General features: G+C 44.6%; 1 protein-coding gene across 1 annotated transcript; it reads right to left on the reverse strand.

Moving 5' to 3' along the window:
- Positions 1–1,692: 1,692 nt before the first annotated feature.
- LOC116950520 (ras-related C3 botulinum toxin substrate 1-like) lies at positions 1,693–19,494 on the reverse strand. Its single transcript, XM_032968366.2, has 6 exons — positions 19,234–19,494; positions 8,886–8,957; positions 6,833–6,950; positions 5,645–5,707; positions 4,432–4,591; positions 1,693–3,559 (listed from the first exon to the last, which is right to left on the reverse strand). The coding sequence occupies exons 1-6, from the start codon at positions 19,266–19,268 to the stop codon at positions 3,429–3,431; spliced, it is 579 nt and encodes a 192-aa protein (XP_032824257.1). The 5' UTR covers positions 19,269–19,494; the 3' UTR covers positions 1,693–3,428.
- Positions 19,495–20,618: the final 1,124 nt, after the last annotated feature.

Consider the following 20,618-nt stretch of genomic DNA (forward strand, 5'->3'; position numbering starts at 1 on the left):
AAATTAACGTGCCCACATCAGATGCCGTATCGTACGTATAGTCTAACAACGCTGCTCCACACTGACGTGTTCTTAATCTCTGTTATGTTTGCTTACATGGAACTGTAAAGCATCCCCCCCACCCTCCGTGTTTAATATGAAGCAGTTGAATGTGTTGTTATTGTTGTTATCCACTAAACCTGTGTTTGCTGTACGGTGTAAATTTCACTTTCCAGAAACTGTGCAGTATGTTCGCATATCGAACCTTTTCACATATCCGCCCTATAGCGATTCTCAGCCCAGCTCCTTGATTTCTAAAGTTGTGAGAATGTGATTCCAGAACTGATTGGGGTTTTTTTTTTAGTTTTCAACTGTTTATATGATCCAAGCACCATCTACCTCATTGTTCTTTGGGGCCGTACATAAATGACGTCACGCACCTGGGGGGCGGGTGGTCAGACATTTGTGACGATGTGTGACAAGGGGGGGGGAGTGAGAAATGTGACGACACATTAAAATGCGCAACTTTAAATAAATATAGACAACACGTTCTACTTAATTAAATAGACTTTTTAATAAATGTTTTCTACAACATTAGAGTGCAGCGCCACATTAAATACGCATTACAATGACAATAGTTTAAAGCGATTTGAAGCATGTTTTATATTTTTTTTGGGGGGGGGGGGGGGGGGGGACAGAGCTTTGTGACGTCATATTTGAGGGGGGGTCTGACTTTTTGTGATGCCGTGTGACGAGGGGGGGGGGGTCAAAAATCGTCCAAAATCGCGTGACGTCATTTATGGACGGCCCCTTTAGTCATTTTCAGATTGGGGACAACTTCCGCCGATAAGAAACTATCGGTGTGAGGGCCGCCATACCGCCTGCAAGACAAAATGATGCAATCCGTGATGGCTGCTACCCGCTAGCCTACTCTTCTTCTTTAAGGTTGACAGGATGTGCAAGCAACACATTCTCCTGCGGAGGGAGCTGCTGGTAGGAACGTTGGTTGCTCGGTCAATGGCCAGGGTCAACGGCGGCACCACGTGGTGTATTCCGCAAAAATGCCCGACTGTGAGGGCGGGCACAAGCCGGCGTGAGTAGGTTAAACGTTGAGTTTTATAAGGACACCACGGGGTGACCAGCCACTCCCCACCCAGCCCCACCCCTCCAACCCCCCACCCAGCCCCTCCCCACCCTCCCCACCCAGCCCCTCCCCACCCTCCCCACCCATCCCCTCCCCACCCATCCCCTCCCCACCCTCCCCACCCAGCCCCTCCCCACCCAGCCCCACCCCTCCCATTTTTGGATGCACGACGGACGGACACAATAATCCCCTGTGGGCTTTGTGAAACCAGAGGTTCCTACCAGTATAATGTTTCATGTATACTGCCATCTACTGATGTCGTTATTGTCACCTTTATTCTTCGCGTTTGAACACTTCATTTGAAACCATTGGGGGTTGACAGCACGCTGAAGTGTTTTCAAGTGTTGTGTCTTGTCAGGGGCCGCACTAAAGGCCACCAGGGGCTGCCAGTGGCCCGCGGGCCTTGCAGTGAAGAATATCGATCTATCTCAATACAGTATTTACATCTATTATTACATTGTTCTTAGAGGGATTTAAAACTAAACGTATCTAATTGTTACATTTAATTCTGATAATTGTTCTTCAACTTACAGGTGAGCTGAAAAAATTATGATCCCGTTAAACACTTGAACACGTTACAATTTAATTTGTTTGCTTGTGTCGGGTGGTTAACATTTCTTCGCAACACAGATTTACTTAGATCATTACATGGCCTGACCCAAATAGCGATTATGAATCATAAAAAAATGTCAACTGGCTCAAGCGGTGAGTGTACAAGGACAGCCTGGTTATCTATAATAGAAGTTTTTGGGTTAGATCGCGTAAATATAAATGTGTCGTGAAACCCATCACCACCCGACACAGCCAATTATTAAGGTTTGTCACGTAAACAAAACATGCCAATTCTTTACTCGTACAGCACACCGGTGTGTTGGAGAATAAATGTTGTGGGTTTATTATATTTATGCGATCCAAACCAAAAACCTCTGATGGATAATATTGATCTCGAAAGCGTACAGGTTAAACTGACAGCTTGGTTATTTAGCCACCAAATGAAAGAAAAAATTACAATTACAATTTATTCTAATAACCGTTTTAATTTACATAGCATTTAAACACAGGTGCATCTCCATAGCAACCCATGAAACACAAACATAAAATGTAACAAAAGAGATGCGAGTGGGGCAGATTGAACAGCAACATTACACGTGGCGCTTGCCAAAGTTTTTTTTTTACATAATTCTACCTCAATGTTACTTCGACTTGTTGGCCTGTGGCCACATCTGCCGCACTAAAGGCGTGTGCTGCCTGCTGCACGTATTTTTTATTCTTATGCTCTTATTGTCTTAAATCAAGAGGGCAGTTGAACCACTCTAGGCCCTGCTCCTTCCTCTTTATGCCAAGCCCCCTTATTGCTTCGGCCCCTCCTCTTCCTCTTTCGGCTTTGCACCTTCCCATTTTAGGGACTGTCCCTTCAATTTGTTTAGGCGCTGCCTCTTTCTGTGTATGTCCTGCTTTCCCCGGACACGGCGTAGGTCTTGTAGTGGGGCAATAGTGGAGTTTTTTGGGTAAGATCGCGTAAATATATAAATGCGTCGTTAAAACCCGCCACCACCCGACACAGCCAACTAGTAAGGGTTGTCACGTAAACAGAACGTGGCCAATTCGTTACTAGTACAGCACACCGGTGTGTTGGAGAGCCAAGCCACAACATTTACAATCTGAGTACGACGTTTCGCCAGTAACTACAACTAGCTTCATCAGGCGATAGCCAGATGTGTGAAGCCCACCTGTTTCGTTCCTTATCTAGAGGCGTAGATGTGGTGACCACACTTCTGCGCTCTTGCGCAAAGTGGGGAGAGGAGGATTAATGAGTCTACGTTCATTACGCATGCGCCTTATGCGAGCCCTTTGATCATGTCCTTCCTGTCCATTGTGTGTATTATAATAGCCGTACCAACGGTAATCCCTACTGAACAATGGTGCCCTTTATAGCATTGCATTTAAACAATGTATTATTTGGTCCTCCAAATTCTACAATTAAAGCGGTGTGGTTATGTACACGATACGAAGAGGTACCAGACATGTGCCGCACATTAAATCGGTGAGAAAATGAGCACGTGTGTGTTTAAATATCTTGCAAACAATATCGCGCAGAACGCAAATTTTTGTTTTAATAGTGTTTGTCAGCATCACCTGCAGTGTCACAGCCTCTACATGTAGCCCAACAATGAAGCCAACCGGAACGCAACCCAAAAACAATGTTACCACTTGACGCTCGCGGTAACCTCTGGACGCAAGTGGTGCTCGTCCGCTCCCTTCCACTCGTAGTGCGCGTCGTTAGTGTGGAGAGTTAAGCCGCGATCTACAGGAGCTGGCACTTCTTCTTGCGCTTCTTGGCGGGTGGGGGACACAGCACTGCATTGATGGTCTCGTCAAACACGGTCTTGAGGCCATACTGGGTGAGCGCCGAGCACTCCACGTACTTGACCGCCCCTGCACAGACGCCAGACACAAACGCTGTTTAATGCGTAGCCTTTCGCGAGTAATATTATTCATTATAAAGACTTTTGGGTTAGATTGCGTAGATATGAATGTGTCGTTAACCCACCACCGCCCGACAACCCAATAGTAAGGTTTGTCACGGAAACAAAACGTGCCAATTAGTTACTACTTCAGCACACTGGTGTGTTGGAGCGTAAACCCACGTTTACAATTTGAATACGACGTTTCACTGGTGATTGCAACCAGCTTCATCAGGCGATTTGCTAGAATTGTGAAGTCTTCCTGTTTCTGGTCTTAAGCTCTTGCAGCATAACCGACATCCATTTAATTATGAAATGTGATAAAGGTGTAGCCCTGCCATTGTTTGCTTACACCACTGCTGGCGAAATAGGCCTCCACGAGACGAGGTTCTAGACCTAGAGGCATTTCATAGTTCAGCCTATGCGACAATGGTTCAGTTACGTGCAATTATGTTGCAAAATGGAAACTGCAGAGTTGCCGTGATCTGCACTTCACCTTGAGCACCACTTTAAGAAATGTAGAGCTGGGACGATTAGTAGATGAACCAATGACAAATTGTAATCGATTATTTTTTTGTATTACTTAGGCTCCCTTAAAATTTACAAACGCTTTAACGTTCGGCCTCACGAAGGCAGGAAACCCCTACAAGCCACGCCCAGCATGACACAGATGATGGTGATGACATCATCAAACCCCGCCCATTACTTCTCGTCCAGCGGCACATGCGGGAACAGAAGTGAGACATTTTTTTCTAAAACACTTTATCGAATAATCAGTCGAGTAATGGAATAGCCCAACTTTAAACACATTACAATAATAGTGGCATGGTGAATTAGTGCTACCAATCTTCTTCGCTAAGGCCAGGCCCTGCTTGTAGGTGATGAGTGGAAGCTTCTGCTGCCCGAGCTTCTCCACAGCGTCCTTGTTGTCCCGGAGGTCGAGTTTAGTGCCAACCAGGATGATGGGAGCCGTGGGGCAGTGGTGGCGCACCTCTGGGTACCACTGGAAGTCCAACGACAAAGCCATCACAGCATCGTCATATTCATTTAGGTTATTTTTCAATGTATGATGCTACTGTGGTATCATGTTTATCGCACTGGACAATCCGGAGGTTGCCATTTCAATTAAATCTCATGGCACAGCAGTTAAAACAATGGGGCAAGTTTCTTAAATATCCCCTCTGTTCTACCAAGAAGTATAAATGTATACACCACAGTCGGTAGGTTGCATGTCGTGGGGTAAGGTGTGATACTCCCGTCGAAAATGTATGGCCAGCATGGAAGAGTAAGCCATATACCCTCCACAGGAAGTTCTCAAGAGCGCTTAAGAGCTGACTCGAGTGGAGGACCTTTCGTAAGCAGTGGCGTAAATAATAAATTTCAGTGCTTGCACCTTTACATTATTTAAATGTGAGAAGAACACGATGATGCTTTGCGAAAACCGTGGTTGTCATGTGATCTGTATAGATAATGGTTTGTGCATCTACGCTAACCAGCGAGTGACCACGTGCTTCTATCTCTGGCTCCAAGCCCTCTCCGTAACGTCTCTCGATTCTTTGCACAAATTTTTACTTAAAACATTCGTGACTGCCGGAATTCATATTCTTTGCTTCTTTCGGTAACGTCATGTAGATGGAAAATAATAAAATAAAAATGATTTTAAAAAACACAAATTCATAAAAACAAAAAACTCACGACGTTTCGATCGCAACACAAGCGGTCGCCATCAGGCGGAAAGACAACCACCTGATGAGAGATGACCGCCTGATGACGACTGCTTGTGTCGTGATCAAAACGTCGTGAGTTTTTGTTTTTTTTATTTTTATTTGTATTTAATTCTTTTCCATCTACGTGATTATACCGAAAGAACCAAAGAATATTATTTTCACACTTCAGTTTTTTGTCCCATTTTGTTTGGTTAATGGCCATGTTATCGAATCATGTCATAGTACAAAGCACCGGTGCTGTTTGTCTCAATCGCAGCTGTTTAAAATCATTCTCAGTGCAGTGGTGAGTGTGTTTGGCATATGTTGCGGCTATTAAAGCCTCCGCTCACCTTGCCAGGGATGCTGTCAAATGAAAACTGGTTGTCTAGAGAGAAACAGATCTGAACCACGTCCTGTTCAGAGCAAGGTGACAAACACAATTAGTATTTGAGATCGTTTTAAAAAGTAATGTAGGAGAATGCAGCGTAGGTTGTTAATGTTTTGGTAACATCCAGTCTTTATATGTTCATCTTGAAGTTGGTGGATGAGTCGGTGGACAGCTGGCTTCAGGAGCAGCCTGGTCAACATCTGAAATTCTGCCGGTGAACGGTCGAAGCAGGCGCTAGTGTTACTACGTGGTCTGTGGTTTTTATATTGCGCACCGCGATCGCACCGTGGGCTATCCTTTATTATCCATTGCTGTGGGTGATGTTGTCCTTCCCCGCACCTCCGATTAGCACGGTTGGCTACGTACGATGTTAAAGAAGTTCAACATACATACATCTGCCTTGCGATGTTCTGATGTAATTCAATGCATGGTATGGTTTGTAGGGTAACTTAAAAACGGTGGGGTTTTTCGTTGGGGTTGATGATTAAGTGCGAGTTAGCAACGTTGGTATTTTCCCAAGCTATTTACCGAACCTCAGGGTTGAAACGTGAGAACCTTGAGAGCTTGGAAGAGCAAAACTACTCGGACTCTCTCCTGAAGCTGTCTCGACATTGGCATTTAGCGCCTGAACATGTTGCCGTCATACGCAATAATACAATCCCGAAGTGGGTTGTGGAACGTTAATCTTGACTTGGGGAGGTCCTGAAGGTTATTTTGGTATCGACTGGTTTTACTTTCCTAGATCGTTTTCCAAAGGCTATTTTTGCAGCCAAACCCGGCAAATAATTATTTCAGTTTGTTCAGCAAACATGTTTAACACGCCTTTTGTTTTGCCCATATGCATCTCCATCCCAACTTTGCAGCCTTCATTGTTGAGTTCTTCAAAGCCTTTTCCTGCAGTTCATAACCATTAGGTTTGCCACATTTGAATTTAACAAAGTTACGGTCGAACATCACATAACCAAAGTGTTTTACTTCAGTCGTGCATTCTGGCAAATAGGTATTTGGCATGTTCACGTGACACACAAGGGAAACATTTGTTTACCTGAGCGGCCGTGGTGGTGACTTACGAGGGTCAGCGAATACCGTTCCGAGTTAGAAGTTGATATAATCGTCTGAAAAGCGAGCGTTATGTGGGGGTAACACTCACGGCGTTCGTGTAGCAGATAGAACGCAGGCGATCATACTCCTCTATTCCCGGTGTGTCAATCAGCTGTAGGTTCAACGGGTCGCCATTCACCGTTACGTTGGCCAAGAAGCTGTTAAACCTTGGCAATGAAAATGACACAGCCCATTCAATTATTATAGTACCAACAACAGCAGTTTAAGGCTAGTTTTTTCAGACAAGCCCGACAACATTGTGTCTGCAATGTGTTTTCGGGTCGATCCGCGTGTTAGTTTGGCACGATTGTATATTTTCAATAAACGTGCTTGGCGAAGCTCTGGATGAAGTGAGAATTCAGCCCTGAGCAAGCGACATACCATTGAGACTGCCAAGCCACTATACTCCAGCAGACAAAGGCAAAATACAAAAAAACCACAAAAGACAAAGCCACAGTCTCATGTACACATAAAGTGCATATGCACAGACACATAAACCACACAAATGTAGTGCATGTCGACTGAGGCGCACACACACCTGTTGTAGGCGGCAACGCGTTTATTAAGCGAATCACTGAGCGCCGGATTCTGTAGTTAAGTGTGGCTAACTTGTCCTAGACTCATAGTTCATTTATTTGGTATAGCCCTGTGAGCCATTTGGCTCTTGAATCGGGTGCAACCGCAACAAACAAAAAACATGAACAAGAAAACATCTTAAAGTGATTATGTGACTGTGCAAACAGAAAATACAGGAAAAAAATATCAAAATATTCCTGAAATAGCACCGTACACCAACGCTGTGTGCAAAAATCCCAGTGGGATGCAAGTCAAAATAACAACAACCACAAGACAACTAAGATTAAGGCCATCAGTCAACTCCGTACTACAATAAACAAAAACATGGCCAAAACAAAAAAAACTTTTCGAAATCACCAAAATAAAAGCCACTATGTGCGTGTCTGTTAGCTCGCTTGATCCCCGACACGAGCCCCGCATCTCCTCGGCGCTCCCCCTTCATCCCCTGGCCGCGCCTCTGCCTCGCCTTCGGCCACGTGCCCTTAACTCCACCAAGCGGAGCTCCCCGCTTCCGGTCACGTACCCTTAACTCCACCAAGCGGAGCTCCCCGCCTTCGGCCACGTGCCCTTAACTCCACCAAGCGGAGCTCCCCGCTTCCGGTCACGTGCCCTTAACGCCACCAAGCGGAGCTCTCCGCTTCCGGTCACGTGCCGTTAACTCCACCAAGCGGAGCTCCCCGCTTCCGGTCACGTGCCCTTAACTCCACCAAGCGGAGCTCCCCGCTTCCGGTCACGTGCCCTTAACTCCACCAAGCGGAGCTCCCCGCCTTCGGCCACGTGCCCTTAACTCCACCAAGCGGAGCTCCCCGCTTCCGGTCACGTGCCCTTAACTCCACCAAGCGGAGCTCCCCGCTTCCGGTCACGTGCCGTTAACCCCACCAAGCGGAGCTCCCCGCTTCCGGTCACGTGCCCTTAACTCCACCAAGCGGAGCTCTCCGCTTCCGGTCACGTGCCGTTAACTCCACCAAGCGGAGCTCTCCGCTTCCGGTCACGTGCCCTTAATCCCACCAATCGAGGCACCTGGTGCTCGGTGCCCCCCCAGAGACCTCTAACTGCGTCTCGACACGAATATTCTCCCCCCCCCGTATAGCCTTTAACAGACTATTGGGACAAGTGTTTTTAGCGAGTAGCCCAATACCACGTCCCGTCCACCTTTGTATTCCCAGTACTAACGTTTACACACCTCACCAGGTGCTAATTTAAGGCCAAGTCGACCTAGAGGAGGCCCAGGACTGGTTCAGATATTCGTCACCGATGTTGGCCGTGAATCGACCTCGGGTCGTGGAGTTCGGAGCGCAGTGCGCTAACCATTACGTTATCGCCCCCCACATACATACATACACACAGACACAAAGAGTGACATGTACACATACAAATACATACCTACGCACGGTCACATATGCAAATAAAAAATACATATTCACGTGCATGCATAGGCAAAATGACCTGTGGTATGAAAACAATGCCCCCTCCGAAGTGTTTATCTGAGTGCGCTTCCGGCCCTGATGAGGGCTGGTTTCACGTACAAGGGGAGGAAGTTCTGTTGCGAGTAGACGTTAGTCGTGTAGGTGGCGAGCAGGCATGTCTTACCCACGTATCTGCAAAAGAACGACTTACGATCACACAAGACAAACACACAAAATCATCAGTTCTATTCTTACCTATGGCATCCCCTGTTTAGCCTACACAGGTTGCCGGGGCAAGTGCTGTTAGCAACGAGTGGGTGGTGCGGCAGGAAAGCCTCACACCTTACGGCCCATAACACCCACACACGTGCCGCACACACAGCAAATATCTGGTGAATTCGACAAAATGTGTGAATTTTTCTTGACTTGGAATTAAATTCACGCGAATGCCGGTGGCTGCCGGCCTCTCAAATGTTTGGTGGGGCGGTGCCGGCGCCGCAGGTGGGAGGGGGCGTTAGAAGGATGAGTCTATTGGCCGTCCCTTTGAAAATTAAGTTGGAACAGTGGCTTGTTATTAGCCAGGGTCTTCATTGTTCCACTTTAAACTCTTTGATGTTAACAGTTTTTGAAAAAATATTTTACCAGGTAAAGCCTCCTGAGCTATATAGCTCTTTTTCAAAAGCGACCTCGCCACAAATGATAGCTCAATGGAGGGGGTTTATCATGCGGAAATTTATAACAGCCACATATTATAAAAGTATATTTATAAACGTGGAAGGAAAAAAACAAGAGGACCCGGAAAAAAAATCCACGCGACCACGGGGAGAACATACAAACTCCAAATATACAGGCATCAGGGTCGGGATCGAACCCACCACCATCCTGTATACCAGGCAAGGTAGTTAACATCTGGTCACCGTAGCACTGCACTTAGTGGGAGTGGGTTGAATCGGCCAATGAGAGAAACTGGAAATATTGGGGCGGTGAGACCAGGCGACCCATATTTATCTTCTTTGGTTCTTTCGGTAAAGTCACGTAGAATGAGAATAAATTAATAAGTTGATAAAATAAAATAACACAATAAAATTCTCACGACGTTTCGGCCACAACACAAGCGGCCGAAACGTCGTGAGAATTTTATTGAGTTATTTTATTATATCAATTTATTAATTTATTCTCATTCTACGTGACTTTACCGAAAGAACCAAAGAAAACGAATCCTTGCAGTCACGAAAGCTTTAAATCGAAATTTGACCCATATTTATGTTTAGTTTGAAACGATTTTATGAAAATACACTTACATCAAAAAAATATACTTGAATTCGCCGATTAGTATTAACATTTAAATCGGAGCTGTTATAGCTGTTTTATTTTACATCGAATAAATATATATTTTTAAATAACTTAAAGCAATATTTTAGGTGGGGTGTCACTTCAAACCCCATGCAGACCAGCCGCCACTGAGGACTGCAACAAAACAAGTTTGTTCACAATCCACAGACGCATGCCAATAATTTGCGTCAGGCTAAGTCATTGGGCCAGACCAGATATCGGTACCACCCAAGGTGGCAAAGCTTCAATGGTGCCATTTTATTTGTTACACCAACAGAAGTAAAATAATACATGATAACCTTTCCAAATGAGCAGCTGTTTATTTTTTCTCGCAGGAAACCTGTTTTTTCACCTATCGCAATAAATATTTCCAACACGTCTGCTGTTAATTAAGACAATAAATAATTTGCAAAATGGAAGTTTGTCCCCAAGGCATGTATTTCATACATATTATTGCATTTATTCGCACTTGTTCTTCAATTTCAGTCTGGAATAGATTGGCGCTATCTGTTTTCCTTCTGTTTCTAGCTGCTTGTTTGCTCATGATCATTTACTGGCAGGTGAGGAAAATACTCGTGGTTCTGTATTATTTCTGTTCAGTAAAGATATCTAAAGTGCTAACTTTACCCTCAATGTATTGTTAATGTACCTGTTAAGATTATTAGTTAAGGCCAGGTACTACAGGCAAAAATATTTTTTTTGTTCAGTTTGTCAATTTTAATATTTTTTTTATATTTTGCGTCTAGAAATTGTAAACTTTCATAACATGCACACAATTATTACCAATAAGTTTGTTATTGGTAATAATTGATTATTAAAATCATAAAAACTAACTATTTATATTTAAAATCTATATTTATATTTTTAGATAATTAGTTTTTACGATTTTATATAATCTTCGCCAAGTAAACAAAGCCTTAAATTAGCGTTTTTTAGCACCTTTCATCGCAATGTCTTCGTATTTTAAGAAATAACCTATTTGAACTGCATATCATTGAACAGCTTATTCTCTGGAGCAGATCATATATGGCTATTTACTTTGCTGTCATGGCAATAAGAGGGGGGACACAAGTATAACTCTCAAATCTCATTGCTACCGGCATCACAATGCCAGAAATGGCATTGCGAAAATCTTGTTTTTTTACATGTTAAAGTGTATGTTAACATAATTAACTGAAATAACAATATTTTTACAAAAGCCTCTGTAGATTACCAACCAATTAGTTATTGATCACATTAAAACAAAGCAAAAAGTTACGACTTCATCTACTAAGTCAATATTGTGTTTTACATAATATGTCAATTTGTGCATACAGCATTTAATGAGATAGCACATAATATGCATAAATTAATGGGGGGAAATTCACAATAAAACAAAAATCTTATATTTTTGTGTATATTCATCTGGAAATTTTTCATTCTGATAAAAGGACAGGCATTTTTTTTGCCTATTCACCTGTAGTACCGACCCCCGAATTTAGTTATGATTAGTTAAGATGAATTTTACCCTTTATCAATGTTCGTTTTGCTTTCCGGTTGTAACTCTCTGCTGCCATCAATGTGTAACCAAATACTGAGTGCATTTGCTGGAGCCTTGCACATCCTCCCTGATGGGAAAGAAAAACTCCTCCTCTATCCAGATAACCTGTCCATGAGGGAACTTGCCAAAGAAAATCAGTCTCTCAAAAGGGAGCTGCAGACCCTGAAAAGTATCGGTGCCCAAGATGTTATAGCCACAGCAGCCATCGAATTGAGAGAGGACATCAAGAATCAAGATGTTCCTCAAGCCTGGCCACCTGAAGTCAAACCAGAAGCAGAATGTCCTACCATTCCAGAGTCGCTCATTGTCTTCCTGTACTATCTACTCACAGGCACTAATGATCCTGATCATGCATCCCATAGAGTTCAACGGCTTCTGCAATCATTTTGCCATGACATAGTTTATGCAGTGACATGTGGAAAGACCAAGCCTTCCAAGCACATTGTTCTGCCATTCAGTGTCAAGTCATTGTCAGGGAATGTAGAGCTGATAAACATCCCCAACCAACTTGGTGACAGTGTGTCATATTCACAGATGGAAGATATCAACATCGCCCTGTGTTTTCAGAAACTCTCATCATCAGGGAGTGACATTGCCCTACCAGCTAACATCCATCCTGGTGTAGTGACGTGGAATGAGTCACTAGAGCACGTGCCGCTGGGAGATTCTACCAGTTGCACCTGTGGGCAAAGCACGAACCCATCTGGGGGATCCAGGGGGGTGCGGGGCCAAGGGCGGAGCCTGGCCACGCTGTTCAGGATATCAGGCGAGCTCCGACTCACAGTCGGGGCGGCTGCGATCTGGAATGGAACTCGTCGTGCCGTCGTCGTTGTGATCTTCGCCCTCTTCAGGCTGTGGGTCTGGCAGCATGTTGGCTGTCCTGACCCGGTGTGTGGTTATCCCCTAAGGCTGTGAAGGCCGGAATGAAAGAGAGAGTACCTCCTATTAGTGTCTGTGAATTAGCACACTACATTTGGTGTCAGGAGTGTTAACAAAAAAAAATATTTTTTTGTATTGTAGGGTTGTTGGGAATTTTCTCTTTTTTATCCTTTTGAATCCTTGGGGGGGAAATAGACTATGCCGAAACCCGCGAAGAGGAAGGCTCTCACCCGCATATCCTAGTGCGAGGAGGATTCCCGGGCAGGGCCGGCAGCTGGGACCCCTGCGGGGGACCCCGGAGTGTCGATCCCGGCGGGGCAGCGGGCAAAGGGCGACGGCTCCACACGGCCGCCGGCTGAAGGAGAGCTGCGGGCAATGAGCACGCACATCGTGAAGCTGATCTCCACAGTGTCGATGCTGGTGGGGTAGCTGGGTAGGAAAGAGCCGAAGGAAGGGGCTGCATCTCGGGGGTGGCATTGTAAGTTGGTAACATTGGCGGGGGTGCATTAATGCTTCTCTGCTTTGTTTTGGCAACAGTGCGCATGGGTTGGACGGGAACTTGGTTGACTTGCTTTGCTTGCACAGCAATCCCATTGACTCGGTGAGATGTTCCCTCACCACTGACGGTTTCTTCAAGATGATCGATATTGTCCCAGGCTAAAGTTGTGAATATACCAGTGTAGTGTGTTAATTCACAGACACTAATAGGAGGTACTCTCGCTCTCTCTTTTATTCCAGCCTTCACAGCCTTAGGGGATAACCACACACCGGGTCGGGACAGCCAACATGCTGCCAGACCCACGGCTTGAAGAGGGTGATGACATGGTTCACAAGATGAGACACTGACGACCATTGACAACCTTGGGAAATAAGTCTCACAAGCCGCTTTGAAGGAGGTCCTCGAGAAAAGGTCATGTACACGCATCATGGAACTGTTTGAAGTCTACCGCGTGTTCCTCAGAGGTGGAAACGGCAGCCTCTCGACCTTCTGGATGTCCTATTTGGACATGGTTGAAATCTTGTTGGGGCTCATCCGATCATCCAGAGAAGTAGACTGGATGCTACACTTGGCAAGCATTAAAGCAATTATCCCATTGTGCTTCGTTTATGATAGGATGAATTATGCACGCTACCTCCCCTACTACTACGCCCAGATGTCTCAGCTGCCCATCACACACCCAGATGTGTACACGGAATTCATGGAAAGAGGCTTCTCAATTCAACTGGGCTCCACCAATCCCTTTGGCCGATTCCCTGTTAACCAAGCTGTAGAAGAAACGGTGAACATATACACCTAGACAGGTTGGAGGTACAATATTATTCAGCTTGAAGCCAGGAGCCGTGACCAAATATTACCTAACAGCTAAGTACAGAAGCATGTACCTCAGACAGCTGAGATACCTGATAGGTCAAGGAAGGTCCAAACTGTCCCATCCAGATTTTCAGGGATCAAGAGAGATGAAGCAGATGTCGAGTCTCTCATTGACCTTATGGAGAATAATTGGATCAATCCTATGTTCCCTGATGAGACAGATCTAGTTAGCCTCTCCACTGGCACCATGGCTCCACCTAATGTGACCAGGACTCTCTTGAGAGCTATTGAGATAGGAGAAGAGGCCTACAAGGTATTCAAACAAACAAGGTTAGCTGAGGACCCACCATCTGTGGAATTCCACGACATGGATCCTTGCAGTCACAAAAGCTTCAAATCTTGAAAAGTCTGAAGACATTCTCCAATATCAGCACAAAAACAGCACATGGAAAACACAAAATGTGATTCTGAAGGCAGATAAAAACCTGTTCAGCCACATGATTCTGGTGGCTGAAAGCAGGAAGGTGAATATGAAGGATGTCCTTGCCCACCCACTGGGCCCACTGTCATGGGCACTGGCAAATGCTGATGGGTCCCTACGAAAAACAAACAAGGCTGCACTTGCCAGAGAGCTTGAAAAGAATGTGTCTCCTGCAGAAGACATCCCAACCCCATCTACTTCCATCATTGATGGGATGAGTCTGGTCCAAACAATGAACGTCAACGACAAAACCTTTGCCACAGGTGGCAGAGTCAGCCTTGACCCAGGTCCTCCACGAGGGGGCACAGAGTGAGAGGATTGATGTTGTCTTTGATGTCTACCGACAGACTTCGATCAAAGATGCTGAACGACTGATCTGAGGTGCAGACACCACTCTCCAGTACAAGAACCTTGCAGGGGGACACCACGTCCAGCAGTGGAGAAAATTCCTGTGCAGGCCCTCCAACAAGACCAGTCTCATCAAGTTTCTGGTGGAAGAGTGGAAACTCCCACGATACAGGGAGATCCTGCATGGCAAGGTGTTGACATGACCTGTGAGGAAACCTGCTACAAGTTGACAGAAGATGAGTGTGAGGAAGTAGCAGAGCTGCACTCCACGCATGGAGAAGCTGACACCCGTCTGCTGCTGCATGCATTGCATGCAACAAACGTGAGCTCAACGGCAGTTATCATCACAGCTGGGGACACTGATGTCATGGTGATTTGTCTTGGCTTCCAGAAGGACATCACCTGTCCGATCCACCAGAAATGTGGGACACAGAACCGCACACGGGTTGTCGATATCAGCAAACTGACAAGGTCCTTCGGAGACAGCATCTGTGGCAGCCTAATTGGCTTACACGCCTTCACAGGCTGCGACACTGTCAGTGCATTCGCCGGTTGAGGGAAGCTGAATGCCCTGAGGATGGTGAGAAAAGACACTTCCTGCCAAGAGACTTTTAGTTGACTGGGGCAGTCATGGAATGTGAGTGATGAGCTGTTCCAGAAAATTGAGCAGTTCACCTGTCGCATGTACGCTGCTAATAGCAGCACTGGTGAGGTGAACGAACTGCGCTACACCAGCTCTTCTGCACCAAAAGGGGAGAAGTCGAGTTCAGCCAGCTGCCACCATGTAGAGATTGTCTCTCTTCATGCATGTTCAACGAGCCAACTATCAGGCAGCAATCTGGCAGTGCTGTCTGCAGGCTAACCCTGTGGTGCCAAGCCCTACTTAGTATGGATGGACAGACGATGATGGCAAGCCGGCCATTTGAATCGATTGGCGGTGACCCGGGGGTGCCAAAACCTCCATAACTCCGAAACCAGAAGGCCTATGAAGACGGGAGATGTCACTGAGCCCGATACGCACGCCAAATATGAAAATAAAAAACACATGCAAAACACCCATAAAAAAGGGGGCTGCTGGGGATTTGTGCGTGGCAACGGCTGTTTATTGCTTGTTTTGAAAGTACATCAGGATGCTGGTCTGGTCATTTCCCAGCACGTTCTGCTTCTTACGGGGGCGGCCACCCCCTTGTCTTTGGGAGCAAGACCACTTGGAGGCAATGGCGCACCAGGCGCTCTCTCGGTACGGCCGGCGGTCACGGTCGTGCTGGTGGGATCGACATCGTCGTCGTCATCATCGCTCCCAGCGTCGCCCTCCGGCAGGACAGCGATGCTCCCAGAAAGAAAAAAAAAACCTTAAACTATGCCCGGCCCACCAATATTTTGCGGTGACCCGGGCTATCGCCAATCGATTCATTTACTGGATGCGCTCCCCACCCGCACCAGAAGTGGTCTTGGAACTGCTAGCATGCAAGTGTGTGCGTTCATGCAAAATACCAAGCTGTACGTGCCTGTCAAATGGACTGACATGCACAGACATGTGCAGGCTACAGAGCTGCAGTCACCAAAGACTGCAGGATGATCCAGAACCTGACCTTGAACTCGTGAAGTCAGATGACGAGATCGACGAGCAGTTTGAGTGACACAGGGTGGTGATTCTGATTATATTACTGTGGTAGTAGTATACATTGATGCATAGTGTGGTGATTCTGGACTTTGATACCCTTATTAACACCATTGACGAAGTATATACGAATGTCAATGTTTATAATATTCAAGTATTTCCTTACCTCACTATGGTATTCCTCATTATCCTGTGTTTTCATTGTGTATTTAAACCAATAAAGACCAGTTTGTGACCTAACTGGCTTTCGTCTAGGTAGTTTTTCAGTAATAATGCCCATTTCATCGTTCCGGACGCCTGTCATAGGGTGTGGGTATAAAAGTCATGGTAACTACAACTAAGCTGCCACTCTGCAAAGGCTATCATATCAGATTATGTCCCACACACATGGAGGATTACAAAAATCATGACTAGACTTTGCCACCTCAGGTGGTACCAATAAGTGATTTTTTTTGGTCTGCACCCATGGACTTGCTGGGCTTTCTCCAGAAAATCAAACATTACATGACATCGGGAGATGTACTGATAACAACCAACACGAATGCTATTTGTCTGGGTTTCCGAAATTAAGTTCCCACGTCACAGATTGATCTTGTGTACTGTATATATATTTAAATGGATTTAGTTACTATAATTACAATCAGCCGGGGTTAAACTGCTGCCGGGTTAAGGTATCCCCAAGCCATTTCCATCTCGCACAGTTCTGTGATAAAACAATCCACCAAACACCTGCACACGAGTTGACGTCATTTCTCCATCCCCATTATGCACGCTCCTCTCAGTTTCAGTTTTCAGTTCCATTTATTTGGTATAGCCCTGTGAGCCATTCGGCTCTTGAATCGGGTGCAACCGCAACAAACAAAAAACTAAAACATGAACAAGAAAAATATCTTAAAGTGACTATGTGACTGTGCAAACAGAAAATCCAGGAAAAAAACAGCAAAATATTCCTGAAAAAGCACCGTACACCAAAGCTGTGTGCCAAAAATCCCAGTGGGATGCAAGTCAAACAACAACAACCACAAGACAAGTTAGATTAAGGCCATCAGTCTAACTCTGTACTACAAGAAACAAAACATGGCCAAACCAAAAAACTTTTCGAAATCACCAAAATAAAGCCATAAATGCGTTCTCTTCCTTGGCCATCCCTCCGCCGCTAGTCTCGACCACCAGCGCACCATCCCTTCCGGCAAACTGAGTTACACATGCCCCCTTCTCTTGACATTGATCATGATCTGCGCATGTTCTCTAATCCGCGCGTTCCTCTTTCTGTGTCTCAAAGTAATTGCAAGCGTACACATCTCCAAGATTCTTTGCGCATTTTTCAGTTTTTGTTTCATTTTTGTTATCAAGTTCCACGTTATGAGCAATGTCGTGCCATGAAATATGGACTGATTAACACATTCTATGTTTTTCATTAGTTGGTTTAGTTTTACAAAAGCACTCCAACCTGCTCTTGGTCTGGTTCTTTGTTACATTATATTTTCCCTGGTCTGTCCTCAAACGCTGTCCTATGAATACCTATTCTGCTGTGTTTTCCGGCTGTGTTCCTCCAACAGACATCTCCGATTATCAGCGAACTTGTCGTACATAGCCTTCGTTTTCCTGATGTTTATCTTCAACCAAACTTGGCAATGCTCTTGTTGATAAAAAGCAACAACTAGAATTCTACAATGAGGTGGTTCAGCCAGACAATTGCGTCAGGAGTAGTGGAGTGTATAGCTGTGATGCCTCCTTCGATTTTTTTAATGGCTCAATTAGGGTGCCACTCAAAATTAAAGTTTGATATCTTCAAAGGCACGTATCCTAGGTTTTATTAATTTGCTTGTTAATCTGAAGCACTGCGAGTTTAAAGGAAATCCCCCCAAAAATATACTTGATGATCATTTATAACAGCATATACAACATGGTCCAGATAAATGTCACTACGAATTCTTTGGACAATGTTGGACTTCTTTGCGTCCGGATATTACCGACGATGCTTCTCCAACACTCAAAGAAGGAACTGTTTCTGTTCCTCCTGGTTTCTGAGGGCTGTGTTGAACGACTGAGTCATAGTATTGAACTACTTTATAGACAAATATACAAATAAAAAGGCAAGCTCCTGAGGAACCTTTAAATGTTAACATATTAGAATTACATTACACCAAAAGTAATACATTGAAAAGGTGTGCTTTTCTTAGTAAACAAGGGTGCTAATCGGAGGTGCGGGGACCCCTTCAATGGAGGAATAGAAAAGTTACACGAATTCTCGACGTTATCACTTAGCTCATGAACATATCGCCATACACAATAGAATATTGAGTTACTCTGACATTTCCTGGAGCCCGATCCCATTGAATGCTATAATGACTTTGTCATCAGCAAATCTGATGGTTAATATTTTTGTTTGTGGTGCTAACGTTAAGAAAAAAAAACGCCACTTTTTTCAAAATTTTCTTGCTGTGGTTTTCACATGTGATGATGATTGCTTTGTGTTGCAGTCGAAACGTCGTGATAATTTTATTGTTTTATATTTTTATTATTTTATTGTTTCCCTTCTACGTGACTTCACCGAAAAAAACAAGAATATGAATCCCTTCAGTCACGAAAGCTTAAAATAAATAAAAAAACTAAGCTTTTGTTTCTGCATTGCAATAGCGTGCAGTATGCAGAGTTAAGGTAAGTATAAACTCATCATATACTTACTTCTTGATGCACATTGGTATCTTGCTCTTCATTATCAGGTAAACAATAATTCCAAAAACCCTCAAACTTGTTCTCGCCTCCTCCGCTTCTAATATTTAATAAAGGCTATCTCATGAAGGGGGTGATAATAAAAGCAGGTAATACATAAACGCACAATGATAACAGCAAAAACACTTCCTTTAAACTACTTTGTTGTGTAAAAACCTGTGCCCGTCTCGTCTGTCTCTTATATAAATCACGGAAATAATTACGATGGTGAAAACTTACCCGTCGCCAACAACGATGCATTTCATCTCCTGCATGTCGAGTTGACCATGAGTCCCCAACTGAGTTCACAGACACACAGACCCGTGGTTTTTAAATCTATTGTTAGACCAGTTCTCAAGAATAGAGAGACGCACCTCCCAGGGCTTGTCCGGCACTCCCAGGAGGGGTGGAACTATTCAATTTCATGAATTAGCGCGTTTTAAAAAAAAATCTTGTTCTTACAATCTCTGTTTTGTTTCTACGGGGAGTTTTTTTTCCAGCTTGAATTTTTTTTACCTCTCCGATGAGTTATCGGCTTGCTGTGAATCATAATTATTATCATTATGACTACGCTTGTTTACTGAGAAAAGCCTCGCAGAGTCTCAAGAGAATAATTTCCAGGAAGGTCCTGGCAAGTTTCGAAGTAGGAGACGATGTTGCTGTGATTGATCCCGATCATGTAATTTGCAGGGAAATGTTGACCAAAAACAATTACAATGTATTCTTGGTTCTTTCGGTAAAGTCACGCTGTCGGAAAGACAGCGTCCGACAGCTCTGTTCTTCACCTGAGGAAGGATGCTTGCGTTGTGGCCGAAACGTCGTGAGAATTTTATTTTATTGTTTTTTTTTATTTCCCTTCTACGTGACTTTACCGAAAGAACCAAGAATATGAATCCCTGCAGTCACGAAAGCTTTAAATCGAAAAACTACAATGTATTTTATTTTTGCATCCGTTCCACATGTGTCGTGTGTTTCGCTCCACGTGCCGGGATCTTTTTTTGCAGGAAACGGAATCGAGTATCTACACTTGATGTTGAACTTCTTTTCATAGCCAACCGTGCTAATCGGAGGTGCGGGTGAAGGACAACAAACTAAACACAAAAAAGCAGTTCTAAAGAAATTAGTTTTCACTCTACATTTTAAAGTGCATAGCTCATGGAAGAGCGTTCCAGACGGCCGCAGAAGTGCATCGGAAAGCGCGCGATGCGGTGACCACCGTTTTTGTTCGATGGCTGTAGCCAAAAGTCGCTGCTGCTGCGATGATGACCAGAGTCCGTGTGGTGGTTTAGGCTCCTTATCACTCTAATTTTATTGTATAGCGTTGCCGGCTGCTGCTTGCGTCTGATGCAGGCGAGTTGTGTTGTTTAACCGGGTGGTGAGAAATCAGGAGACCAGGATAGGAGTTTCATCTGCAAGAGTGACCTGGATGGCTAACATGACAAAATCCGAGGAAGAAAATAAAATACGGCAATTAAAGTAAATACAAATCAGAACAGATTAAAACAACTGTGTCACATGAGAAATTTCAAATATTGCAAATGCAGAAATCAATATTAACGATTACATTGCCTGTAAACGTTAACCGGCTTCGGCAGATTATTTCAATGCTGAACATCTCACAATAA

Source organism: Petromyzon marinus, chromosome 39, assembly GCF_048934315.1.
Source record: "Petromyzon marinus isolate PM22_M1 ecotype Great Lakes invasive population chromosome 39, UKy_Petmar_22M1.pri1.0, whole genome shotgun sequence".
In the NCBI taxonomy this organism is placed as follows: domain Eukaryota; kingdom Metazoa; phylum Chordata; class Hyperoartia; order Petromyzontiformes; family Petromyzontidae; genus Petromyzon; species Petromyzon marinus.

Coding starts and splice junctions, on each gene's coding strand:
- LOC116950520 (XM_032968366.2), bottom strand. CDS start 19,268: ATGCAGGAGATGAAATGCATCGTTGTTGGCGACGG. Junction 5,708..6,832: donor CTATCTGCTACACGAACGCC/GTGAGTGTTACC, acceptor TGCTCTGAACAG/GACGTGGTTCAGATCTGTTT. Junction 3,560..4,431: donor GGCCTTAGCGAAGAAGATTG/GTAGCACTAATT, acceptor GCGTCTGTGCAG/GGGCGGTCAAGTACGTGGAG.